This window comes from Miscanthus floridulus, chromosome 8 (assembly GCF_019320115.1).
Source record: "Miscanthus floridulus cultivar M001 chromosome 8, ASM1932011v1, whole genome shotgun sequence".
Taxonomy (NCBI): domain Eukaryota; kingdom Viridiplantae; phylum Streptophyta; class Magnoliopsida; order Poales; family Poaceae; genus Miscanthus; species Miscanthus floridulus.
In genome coordinates, this window is record NC_089587.1 from 93,769,700 (window position 1) to 93,782,647 (window position 12,948).

Here is a 12,948-nt window from a genome sequence, read left to right on the forward strand (position 1 = left end):
TGGATTGAACAAGAAGGTTGAGATGACCCTATTCATCTTAATGCAGGTTGGGTAAAGGCCGTTGAGGCTCATCTGTGTTTTCTCCCCTAGCTCTTGTTTGACGCGAGGCGGCCCCAGACCCTTTGCTGGTCAGCCTTCGAACCTCTGTCTCTCGATCTTGGATCGAGCGGCTCGTGTTTTCACGTGCTACCCTATCCTTGGTTTCTGTGATCGGAGGGGCTAAGTTGATGACACTTGCCTCGATGGCTTGAGTGTTGCGCTCAATGAGCTCGCTAACGGGTATGTTCATGTGGAATCTGGATCCATCATTTGCTGATGGGGTTGGCAGAACCCTCATGTGGCATTCCACAACTTCTTAACCTGCCTCCCGGCAGATGCCCGAGCCATTAGCTGGGCTCAGGTGGCCCGTTGGCCTCTCCTCGATGGAGATTCTGTGGGTCTGGCTCGAGATTAGAATCGAACGAGAAATGTCGAAATGTCTCTGTCCGCTTCTGAACGGGGTCGAGCGAGGCCGCTGGGGCTCATTTCGGTTTTTCTCCCTGGCTCTGTTTGACACGAGGCAGCCTCGAGCCCTTCGCGGGCCGGCCTTCGAACCCCGGTCAGGTGTCGCTCATATTGAATGAGGCGGCTACCGCTTCATGACGCGACACGAAGTGTTGAGATGCAAGAATTTACATATGCAACATTTGGATGTATGGATTTAGCATATAGTTTAATCGAAACGAAAGCGGGGGTCAGTAATGTTACCTTGGTGGTATGAGCCATTGGAAGCTCCTACCAGACATGTCCGTGCCAGGTTCGGGTCCGACGTTTGCGACGAGGTCGGCGTAACCTGCATAAGTTTTGCTATTTTTGTTTCTATCTCTTGGTGGCTATCCGAGCTGCTCGATTGATTTTTAAACTATCTGTCAGCCTCCCCCCTAAAAGGGGGTCCGTAGGTGGACCCCTCCAAACTCCTTTTGGGAAGGCGGGAGCTAAGGCTAGTAATGTGAGGAACTGTGAATGCGATTATGCTGGTGAACAAAAAACACCGTAGCCATCGGGGCGTAGGGTCTGGTGGTTTGTCCAGTTGTATTTATGGTTTTATTCTCACACGCCGTGCTTCCAATTTCTCAAACGTAAGGAGGGGTCGGGCTAAGAGGGTGTTTAAACAAATAGGCGCCCTTGGCAGCCCCCGAGCGATGTCTGTGCCCCTGTCGTTGTTGGGGTTGGAGGCTCGGTAAAGAATTTAACACTCAAAGTAAGTAAACAGGGGTGCTTATCTTTCAATTGGTCATTCGTTCGTTGTTTTGCCTGGGCCACCCGATCGACCCTGGACGCCCATTGGGCTCCCCATGGAGGGAGGTTCCATCGTTGGGTCGTTCCATGGTCTTGCCTAGGGAAGCGGAGAGTTGCCTATAGGTGAGCGTGCCCTGGTTCTCACGCCCAGGACACATTAGTGGTGGGCCATGCCCGGGTGACATTCTGACTTACCGGGCGGTGTCCCGTCGACCAGAGCGCGTCCCATCGTTTCTGGCGTGTCCCCTTAGATTTCTGTCAGCATTGATTTCGCATTTGTACTGAATAGGGGAAGGCAAAGAGTTTTTCGTCTGAACCTTTCGCCTTTCCTTAGCTGCTAAGCCCCCTCTTTAAATAGGGGGGAAGAGGTCTCGTCCCACCTCTCCACCAGCCTCAGAGCCGCCACCTCTTCTCCTTGCTTTTCACCGAATGCATCGGCTCCTAAGTAAGAGAGGGTAATGCGAGGGAGAGAAGAGCTCACAGATCTGCTTGTGAATCCGGAGCGTGATATCGAGCTGGAGGTCATCCAACATAGATGAGATGACGCGGTTTGCCTGTGCTGAGGAGGGGTTGCCGCTACCGAAGGAGGAAGGGCGCCGGAGGGTGCTGAGTGTTGTCGATTTTGCCATCGTTGGTTGTGGCCTTCCTTCAGCGGGAGGCGCTTCCTCCCCTGACGCCATTATCAGGGTTGTGGCTGATGATGATGGCATAGTCCCTGGGCGTCCCGGTGGAGGCGCCGTTATCGGGGTTGCGGCCGATGACGATGGCGTAGTCCCTAGGTGCCCTGGCGGAGGGACACCATAGTCGCCAGCGTGGTGTTCGTCATTGCAGATGACGGCGTCTTCGAGGATCTCGCGAAGCGATAGGACGTCGCCGATGGGGAGCAGTGCGTGGCGGCCGCAGTAGACAAACTGGGCCATGTACATGCCCGGTCGTTGCCGATGGAGAGCTTGGCGCGGCGACCATAGTAGTACTTGTAATAAAGCTAAGCAGAGACTGTAATTGAATAAGTTAGTGGGGAGCCCCCGAATGAACAGTCCTTTGAATTTTAGGAGTACATTAGTCCTTTGCGTGATGAAATTACTTTGTAAGTGGTGAACTTGTGCAAAAATGAACGTATTTTCCATCTTTGGTTGCGGCAAACAGCTTTTCAGCTTCCTCTTTTTGTAGAAGAGGTTTCGATGCCATCCGACCCTTCCCATGGCTCAAGTTGCAAAAAACTAGGAGTGCGGGTGAATTAGTTCTGATTACGCTGGTGAGCAAAGAGGTCGTAGCCACTAGGGCGTGGGTCTCCCGCAGTCCTACCAGTTGTAGTAAGAACTTGTTCCCGAAATCTTAGTCCTTAGGACTTGTTATGAGAAGAACGGAAAACTTAAAGAAAGTTTGCAAAGATAACACAGAAAGTTTGCAAAGATAACACAGAAAGTGTTTGCAAGATAAATGTACTTGTATTATTTGTATCAGCCCCCGAGTGAGATCTGGCCCCTCGTGATTTGTAGGGGTCGGATGTCACTAAAGATCGGAGAATTGTAAAGACAAAAACTGATAAGAAAAAAACATGTGTTTATTTAAGGGTAAAAACGACGTAGCTGCTCAATGTTCCAAGCGTTGGTGAAGACCTCGCCGTTGATGGTTTTCAACTTGTAGGCACCTAGGCGGAGTACCTCCGCGATGACGTACGGCCCCTCCTAGGGCAGGGAGAGCTTATGGCGGTCCTTGTTGCTCTGCACAAGACGGAGGACAAGGTCCCTGACGTTGAAGGCTCGGTCCCACACCCGTCGGCTATGGTACCGTCGTAACGCCTGCTGGTACTTGGCCGAATGGAGGAGGGCGATGTCGCGGGCTTCATCTAGCTGGTCCATGGCGTCTTGGTGGGATGCCTCGGCCCCCTGTTCGTCGTATGCTCTGATTCTTGGTTCCCCATAGTCAAGGTCTATTGGGAGAACGGCCTCGGAACCATAGACCATGAAGAAAGGTGTGTAGCCGGTGGCCCGGCTAGGAGTTGTCCTTAGGCTCCAGAGCACCGTCGGGAGCTTGGCGAGCCAGCGCGCGCCGAATTTGTTCAACCGGTTGAAGATCCTAGGTTTAATGCCTTGCAGAAGCATGCCGTTTGCGCGCTCGACTTGTCCATTCGTCCGGGGGTGTGCGACGGCTGCCCAATCGATCCGGATGTGTTGTTCATCGCAGAATCGAATGAATTTCCTACCGGTGAACTGTGTGCCATTGTCTGTGATGATAGAGTTCGGTACTCCAAAGCGATGGATGATGTCGAGGAAGAACAGCACAGCTTGCTCGGATTTGATCATGGAGATCGGTCGGGCTTCGATCCATTTTGTAAACTTGTTTATGGTGACAAGTAGGTGGGTGAAGCCCCCGGGGGCCTTTTTGAGTGGCCCAACCAGGTCAAGTTCCTAGACCGCGAAGGGCCACGTGATGGGGATCATCTGGAGCACCTAGGCAGGGAGGTGAGTCTGTCGAGCGTAGTACTGACACCCTTCACAGGTGCGTACAATTTGCTCGGCATCGGCTACTATGTTGGGCCAGTAGAAGCCCTATCGGCCTAACCAGGTCAAGTTCCCAGACCACGAAGGGCCACGTGATGGGGATCATCTGGAGCCCCTAGGCAGGGAGGTGAGTCTGTCGAGCGTAGTACTGACACCCTTCATAGGTGTGTACAATTTGCTCGGCGTTGGCTACTGCGTTGGGCCAGTAGAAGCCCTGTTGGAATGCGTTTCCAACCAAGGTCCACGGCGTGACATGGTGACCACAGACCCCGCTGTGGATGTCGCTCAGCAGAAGTCTTCCCTGTTCACTGGGGATGCAGAGCTGTAGGATCCTGATGTGGCTTCATTTGTAGAGTTTGCCTTCTATAAGAACGAAGGACTTGGCGCGACATGCGAGCCGTCAGGATTCCATCTTATCTGCCGACAATGTGTTGTAGAGGAGGTAGTCAAGGTAAAGCATTCTCCAGTCGTTGAGAGGGTCGGGCTCTGCTCCTGGATCTTCTTCAAGCTCCATTACCTCAGGGTCGGGCGGAGCAGTTGGCGGGTCGACACCCGGGGCCAGATCGGATGGGTCATCATCGGCCCGTTCCAACCCCTTGTAGCGCACCGAGGGCTTGTGTTGATCGCTGGCGAAGACACCCGTCGACACTGGCTCTCGGTTGGATGCTGCTTTTGCGAGCGCGTCGGCTGCTTCGTTGAGGCGCCTTGGGATGTGATTGAGTTCGAGTCCATCGAATCTGTCCTCTAGGCATCGGACTTCTTGGCAGTATGCCGCCATCTTGGCGTCATGGCAGCTGGACTCCTTTATGACCTGGTTGACGACCAGCTGGGAGTTGCCCCTGATGTCGAGGCATCGGATGCACAGCTGGATGGCGATTCATAGGCCGTTGATGAGTGCTTCGTATTTGGCAATATTGTTTGATGAGGGGAAATGGAGCCGAACCATGTACCTCATGCAGACCCCAAGGGGTGATACGAAGACTAGTCCCACGCCGGTGCCCTTTTTCATTAGCGATCCATCGAAGTACATCGTCCAGTACTCCTGATCGACGACTACTGGTGGCATCTGGACATCGGTCCACTCCATGATGAAGTCAGCCAGCACCTAAGATTTGATTGCCGTTCGGGGGGCATAAGTAATGCCTTGATCCATCAGCTTGAGTGCCCACTTTACGGTTCTTCCTATGGCGTCCTGGCTATGGACGACCTCGCCGAGGGGGAACCACGTCACGACTGTCATAGGGTGTGACTCGAAGTAGTGGCGTAGCTTCCTCTTGGTGATGAGGATGGTGTAGAGGAGTTTCTGGATTTGAGAGTAGCGGGTTTTGGAGTCGGATAGTACCTCGCTGATGAAATATACAGGGCGCTACACCTTGAAGGCGTGCCCCTCTTCTTCTCGCTCTACCACTAAGGCGGTGCTGACCACTTGCGTGGTGGCCGCTATGTACAACAGGAGAGATTCTCCATTGCTCAGAGGAATTAGGACCAGGGGTTTTGTTAGAAGTAGCTTGACCATGTCAAGCACCTCCTGGGCCTCGGCTGTCCACTCGAAGCGGTCGGCTTTCTTTAGAAGTCGATAAAGGGGGAGTCCTCGTTCGCCGAGGCATGAAATGAATCGACTGAGGGCAGCGAGGCACCCTGTGATCCGCTGAACCCCCTTTATGTTCTAGATCGGGCCCATCCTTATGATGGCTGAGATTTTCTCTGGGTTGGCTTTGATGCCACGCTCGCAGACAATGAAGCCGAGCAGCATGCCCCTCGGGACCCTAAAAACACACTTTTCAGGGTTGAGTTTGATGCCATTTGCCCGGAGTCTCGCAAAGGTTTGTTCAAGATCGGCGACAAGGTGGTCAGCCCATTTGGACTTAACTACGATGTCATCGATGTAGGCCTCAATGGTCCGCCCGATGAGGTCCCTGAAGTAGTTGAGCATACAGCGCTGGTAAGTTGCCCCAGTGTTCTTTAGATCGAACGACATTAAGATATAACAGAACGATCTGAAGGGGGTGATAAAAGACGTCGCGAGCTGGTTGGACTCTTTCATCACGATCTGGTGGTAGCCGGAGTATGCGTCAAGGAAGCAAAGGGTTTCACACCCTGAGGTAGAATCAACTATTTGGTCTATGCGTGGCAAAGGAAATGGGTCCTTCAGGCATGCCTTGTAGAGGCCTATGTAGTCGACACACATTCTCCATTTCCCACTCTTCTTCGCACAAGAATGGGATTTGCTAACCACTCTGGGTGGTGTACTTCCCTGATGAACCCAACAGCCAACAGTTTTGCTATCTCTTCACCGATGGCCCTACGTTTTTCCTCGTCGAAGCAGCGCAGGCGTTGCTTCACTGGCTTGGAGCCTGGGTGGATTTTCAAGGTATGCTCGGCGACCTCCCTTGGGATGCCTGGCATATCCGAGGGTTTCCACGCAAAGATGTCTTTGTTATCGTGGAGGAAGTCGACGAGCGCGCTTTCCTATTCGGAGGAGAGCGCGGTTCCGATGCGGACCTTTTTGCCCTCGAAGATGCTAGGGTCCACGAGGATCTCCTTGGACCCTTCGGCCGATTCGAACGACCCGGTTGATTTCTTGGCGTCGGGCGTTTTTTGGCAACCTCCTCCCTGAGGGTGGCGAGTTCCTTGGAGGCGACAACTGTGGCGGCATGGCCACAGCATTCGACTTTGCACTCGTAAGTGCGCTGGAAGGAGGTGCCGACGGTGATGACCCCGCGGGGACCCGGCATCGTCAGCTTGAGGTATGTATAGTTGGGGACGGCCATGAACTTCGCGTAACATGGTCGTCCTAGGATGGCGTGGAAGGTTCCGGGGAACCCTACCATGTTGAAGGTGAGGGTCTCAGTCCTATAATTGGACTGATCCCCAAAAGTGACGGGCAGATCAATCTGTCCCAGTGGTATGGCCTGTCTGCTATGCACGACACCATGGAAAGGCGCTTGGATGGGGCGGAGGTTCATTCGGTCGACGCCCATCTCGTCGAGCGTCTTGGCGTACATGATGTTGAGGCCGCTGCCTCCGTCCATCAGTACTTTCATGAGTCGCTTTGGACCGACGATCGGATCGACAACAAGCGAGTACCTTCTCGGGTGTGGGATGGCATCCGAATGGTCGGTTCGATCGAAGGTTATGATAGATTCTAACCACTGGAGGAAGGCAGGTGTGGCCGGTCCGGCCGTATAGACTTCGCGGCGTGTGACCTTCTAGCGGCGCTTGGAGTCATAGGCTGCTGATCCTCCGAAGATCATGAGGGCGCCATTCGGCGTTGGGAAGGCATTGTCCTTCTCCTCGGCGTCGTCTATGGTGGGGGTAGGTTCCTTCCCCTGCTCCCATTTGTTAAGGCCTCCGGACAAGTATTTGCGCATGAGGCCACAATCCTTGTATAGATGCTTGGCCAAGAAAGCATGGTTTGGGCATGGCCCCTCGAGCATTTTCTTAAAGTGGTTCGGAGTGCCCTCCGCGGGCTTTCGGTGACCCTTGCGGTCGGCAGCGGCCATGAGCGAGTTGTCATGCCATTGCTTCTTATTCTTTCTTTTGGCAGGACGATTGGAGGCGCCTTCATCGGCACCCTCGTCCCGCCTTGCCTTGACGTCGGAATGGTCGAAGATGGATCTGACCGCCTCCTCTCCTGAGGCGTGGCTGGTGGCAATATCCAGGAGTTCCTTGGTGGTCCACGGGCCCCTGTGCCCTAGCTTGTGAACCAAAGACTCGCAGGTTGTCCCAGATAGGAAGGCTCCTATTACGTCGACGTCGGCGACGTTAGGGAGCTCGTTGCACTGCCAGGAGAAGCACCGGATGTACCCGCAGAGGGTCTCATCGGCCTTCTAGCGGCAGTTCTTGAGGTCCCATGGGTTTCTAGGGCATTTGTACGTGCCCTAGAAGTTCCCCATGAAGATCTCCATCAGATCCGCCCAACTTTGAATGGCGTTGGACGGTAGGTGCTCCAACCACGCTCGTGCCGAATCGGCCAAGAATAGCGGGAGATTGCGAATAATGAAATCATCATCACTCGCACCACCGGCTTGACAGGCAAGCCGATAGTCTTCGAGCCAAAGCCTAGGGTTTGTTTCCCTAGAATATTTAGGGATATTGGTAGGTGGTCGGTACCTTGGTGGGAAAGCAGCGTTGAGGATGTGTCGGCCGAAGGCCTGAGGGCCTAGCAGGCTGGGGCTCGGGCTTTGGTCCTCGCCGCTGTCGTAGCGTCCACTGCATCGAGGATGATAGCCGCGGTGGGCTCCTTCCCTTGCGTCGCCATGGGTGCGCCTGCGGGCGTCGATGGTGCTGCGCACATCGCGGTTGTGGCTGAGACGTTGATGTACCGGGACAGCGGTGTGCTGCCTGCCGCCTAGCGGTGTTTGGTGAACGGACGCATCCTTGGTGGGGTGCACCGAGGGCGTGCGCTGGCTGGCGTCGGGCTCACGTCGCCGAGACAATGAGCTTTCCACCTGCTGTGCCGCCGCACGCTCGAGCAACGTGTGAATTTCTCGGTGGGCCCGGTGATCCTCGGACGTCATGGCCTCTGGAAGGCCGTGCAGTAAGGCCGTTGCAGCGGCAATGTTTTGGCTCACCCGAGTGAAGTGAGGGAGTGTCCCGTTGTTGGTAAGGATCCTCTGGTGTACAGTGCGGGCCGTGGTGCGCGTGTGCCCACCATCTTTGCGATGTTCGATCTCGCGATTGATATCCGCATACTCCCAGACGAGCCCTTGTCTGGCCTCATCGATCTCTAGCTTCCAGGCTCTCAGCTGCTCCATCCTCAAGAGAGATGGGGCCGCTGCCTCCCCCCTGGCCCTGCCGTCAGGGTTGCTTGTCGGGGTAGCCTCCTCCCTGGAGACGCTTTCGACGTGCCCCTCGGGGGTTTGCGCCATGAAGCATTCCCAGGAAGGATGATGACTCCCCCTGCTGGAGTCAGAGCTGGAGGACGATCCTGGCTCCTTCGTGAGGAGCCTGTGGAGAGTCTCCGTATCGTGTTCAATTGCCCCCCACGAACTCGCTATCCATGGGTGGCTGAACCATGCATAGTGCCAGAAGGTGGCCAGCGGTCGCCGCAGCATTGCGAAGACCGAATGGAAACGCTGTCGGGGCGCTCCGCACATGGCGTTGCAGAGAGAGGGTGATGCAGCGCGGAGCCTCCCTAGAAGACTGGGGTCCAAGGGAGATGCCGGGCTAGCCCTCAAGCCTCCGGTGGCTGAAGTTGATGGAAGGGAAAGGCTGGACGGCCATGTGGGCCAGCGCCAGCTCTCCTCCTAGTGTGACAATGAAATCTAGGTCATCGAAATGCACATGTGCGCCCGGGACCTAGTTGATTGCATGGTTGGCCATTCAAGGCCTGATTTGGAACGCGCAAAGTCCCCTACCTGGCACGCCAACTGTCTGTGTTTCGAATAAGCACCAGCGAGTAAATTTGTATTTATGCACGTTAGGCCCAGATGGTGCGCTAAATGACATAAGATTTATACTGGTTCGGGCTGAATGTCCCTACGTTCAGTCTGTTGCTGCTCGTGTTATTAGCACCGAAAAATGGTTCATAGTAGGGGGTACAAACATTCGAGAGAGGGACTGGTCCCAAGTCTCTGATGGAAGGGTCGAAAGGATGCAAGAGCCTGATAGCAGCTTGACTGTGTGTGATGTGTGTTGTGTTGTCTGTCAAAAGTCGGTCCCTTTGTTGGAGGAAGCACCTCCCCTTTTATAGATGAAGGGGACGATTTTACAAGTGAGAGGAAAAGGGTGCGCATGCTACTGAGCCTTGTTGTTCACGTCTACCCAGCCTTGTTGTCCATTCCGGTGGATACCAGATAATGGTAAGCGCCTACAATACTGTCGATGCCACTGTAGAATGTCAGGATGGCTACAGAGTACTGCTCCGCGCAGGGTATGGACTCTGGTATAGTGGTTTTGACTTATGAGCCTTGCCTAGCCTTGCTCCGCACGCCTTCTGGTACTTATGAATCCCCATCGGAGGGACGTGGGGTCGGAGTCTGAAGTAGCGTTGTGGGCAAGGCCTTTCGATCAGAGAGGGTGTCCGGAGGCCGAAGCGAGTGCTTCGATCTGGTGGGCCCAAGGGATCGTGGAGCGGACACCGCTCCCTTGAGACCACAGCGTGGCGACAGCACTTCCGTCATTGTGGAGGGCGCGAGCCCTTTCTTGGACCGTAGTGGTTGTCGTATGTCTACGTCGGGTTCCGTGTCTGAGGACTGAAGGCGGCGCCTACAACTCTGTAGGGCGAAGAGCACACGCCCGCAACACTATTCAGGCTCTGCCACGCCTGGAAGGGTCTAAAGCACCCACCCCGTCATTCCCTGGCAGTACTTTTCCTGCCGGGGCGCAGGGTATGGTCCTCGAAGCCATGATTGACCCGAACGTCTTGTCCTACCCTGTACCTATCATCATGAGGGAGCGGGGAGAGGTTGTCAGGCGAGACGAAACCAATCTTCGGACATCGGGCGAGGCGAGGTCCGTCCTCAAACGTCGGGCGAGGCAGAGTCTAGCCTTTATCCATCGGGCGCGACCGAGCCTAGCCCTCGGGGGTCGGGCGAGGCGGAGTCCAGCCCTTAGCCCTCGGGCGAGGCGGAGCTGGCCCAAGGGCGTCGGGCGAGGCGGAGTCTAGCCCTTAGCCCTCGGGCGAGGCGGAGCTGGCCCAAGGGCGTCGGGCGAGGCAGAACCAAACTCCCGTCATTCGGGCAAGAAACGCAGTGGCGCCCTTGTCCATCTGGGAGTTTTTAACGTTTGATGGTTATTGGTTCCACCTTCTGGGGTACCCCGGTATTAGGTCCCCGATAAGTAGTTACAGGAACGCTGATCTCTAACTTATGTATGCTTGCGCTTGTAGCTGTAGTCCAATTTGGCCATACCCAGTATGTATCCGTCTATGCTTGATGCTGCAGGTGTGCTAAACAAACAGAGGTATTGCATAGCCAAGAGAATCTTAGGGTTGTCATTTGGCAGATGCAGTAGTGGGTAGTTTATAGTTCAGATTTACTAGCATCATTGCTGTTTGCTTATTTATGGATGTCATGTTTCATACGTTGTCTTGCTGCATAATTCTGTGGCTATACTCTTTAGGTCTTAAGTATCATATTACATGGCTAAAAACATCCACACGTTAAATTATCTGTACAGATCTTATTAAGAATGGAGCGAGAATAAAAAGTGGCAGAAGACACCCACATACCAAGCGAGATGCTGCTGAACAAAAACATGCTACTCGCTCCAGGTTAATTCTTGGACAAACTTTGGTGAGCAGTCTTTTAAAAGTTCTGCTTTGTTACTTGGTGAGATGCACATTTTCTTATGAACTAGAAGGTAAGATGCCTATTTTTTGTACCTTATATATGTAGGAGAAATATGGTGACGTCAATGGCAGCGCCTTCACAAATGGAGAAGAGAGTTGTAATGGTGGAAACAGTGCTGGACGTCACAAAGCAATACCGTGCTGGGCTGGTCAAAGCAAGCCAACCCTCCATTTCAAGGTATTTTTGGTTACTACATTTTTCTTCCACCTTCCAAGCTTCTAGATCACTAACGAGCTATTACCAAGACATGAGTAATTTTCATGTCTCGCTAACTTATGTGTCCCTGCTGAACCAACAGCTTCACGATTGCACATATTATGGACATACCCAGGCTACGGTGGATGCTGGACTGCAAATTGCACAAGGTTAGTGATTACCCCATTCGAATTCCCTTCATGATTTGGTAGATATAAGGTTGCTTGAGTTACTGTAGTGGTGAATTCTATGTCCAAATCTCCAAAAAGGCATTAGTGTTTGAAATAGGAAAGAGTAATCTGTCAATGGCAAAATAAGGTAGCATGCCAATCAAGTATTGAGCTGCACATTATGAAACCATTTTTTTTAAGTGTGAGTGATTTACAATTGAGATATATGATTCATCTGCAACCTGAAATAAATCTCTTGGAGTTTGGCTATTAGAAAATAAATTACATCAATGATTTATTGGAGAGAATAATATTCTACTAGAATTTACTATCGAAACTAAATCCTAAACCCTATCTATATAGTCCCATTCTAGGCATTTAAAGCAACTAAGAACAGGGCCAGAGTGCCTAAAATATCAAATTGACATTTCACTCGGTAACATGACCTTTGAGGTGAAACCATGAAAACACTGGTTAGCTATAGGCTATAAACATTGCCATGGCCGTGGTGAAATGCTGAATTGGAAGCCCCAACTTCCCAAGCCATGCGTCTACCTGATGATATTTTGTAAGTTGAGAACTTGAGATATTTTGTAAACTTCAAGTTCTTAACTTGTTTTGGTTGCTCATCCATTGTTGGTGCACATACAACATCCATTTTACACTAATGTTGAGTCCGGATAGGCTGTTTTACACTAATGCACATACAACAGCCATTGTTACTTGGGATAGGCTATTTCAGATTGTGCAAGGAATCGCCTTCATTGTATTGTAGAAGAGCCATAACACAAGGCCATCCCATAATAGTAACAAATATAAGGGAAATGTTGAGCCAAGTAAGAGCTTGGAACCATGAACTTATCCCCTAATGTTTGTTTATGGAATTATGGTATTCTCTTTTGATGGTCATCTTGGTTACATTTTTGTAGGCACAACGGTTTATAGGGAAACCAACAGAATTTAGTTTCTTCCTGTGCAACCATCCTAGGATCAAAGTGAAACGTCTACGGCATCGCTGGTAATTTGAACTATCTTCTTGACAATTATATCCTAAAGGCTAACTGCTTATGCAAATGCAGGAGACAAGCGTTCCTGTGTAGTACCTTGTGTTGCGAGATGAGAGTCACATGATGTATCACTCTGTACTTGATTAAAATTGATGCTACGGGAACTACTGAATTTGTTATTTTGGAAGAGTGGCTAGGCGATTATTGTGCAAGTCTGATTCCTGAGCTTGTCTTAGTCAGATCATGGCATCTACCTGAAGATATGGTTGTATCCATATTTGATATTTTAGATACCTTCATACCTTTATGATTGCAAATCATCAATGAGAATTTTAGCCATGCACAAAATTCAATTTGTAATATGACATTCCAAACATCACATTCGCATTATTGTTTTTTTTGTAACAATATAACACGTTCATGCTCAAATTATCAGGGCATTATTTGTTTCCGTTGCAACGCATGGCTAGGTCAATAGAGTTGGTGACCCTGTGACGCC

The 12,948-nt window shown here is 52.0% G+C and overlaps 1 protein-coding gene across 4 annotated transcripts in view; it reads left to right on the forward strand.

The window, feature by feature from the left end:
* Positions 1 to 12,487, forward strand: part of LOC136476998 (uncharacterized) — a 34,498-nt gene extending 22,011 nt beyond the window's left edge. For 2 of the 4 annotated variants that reach the window (XR_010763824.1, XM_066474992.1), the window contains exons 2-5: positions 10,905 to 11,020; positions 11,123 to 11,254; positions 11,376 to 11,442; positions 12,372 to 12,487. Coding sequence is in view for 2 of the 4 variants with exons in the window: in XM_066474992.1 (XP_066331089.1) it covers positions 10,905 to 11,020; positions 11,123 to 11,254; positions 11,376 to 11,442; positions 12,372 to 12,406 (350 nt within the window). In the remaining 2 variants the exon portion in view is untranslated. The remainder of the gene's footprint in view (positions 1 to 10,904; positions 11,021 to 11,122; positions 11,255 to 11,375; positions 11,443 to 12,371) is intronic. The other 2 variants (XR_010763825.1, XM_066474991.1) reach the window with 1 other exon arrangement.
* The last annotated feature ends 461 nt before the right edge of the window (positions 12,488 to 12,948 follow it).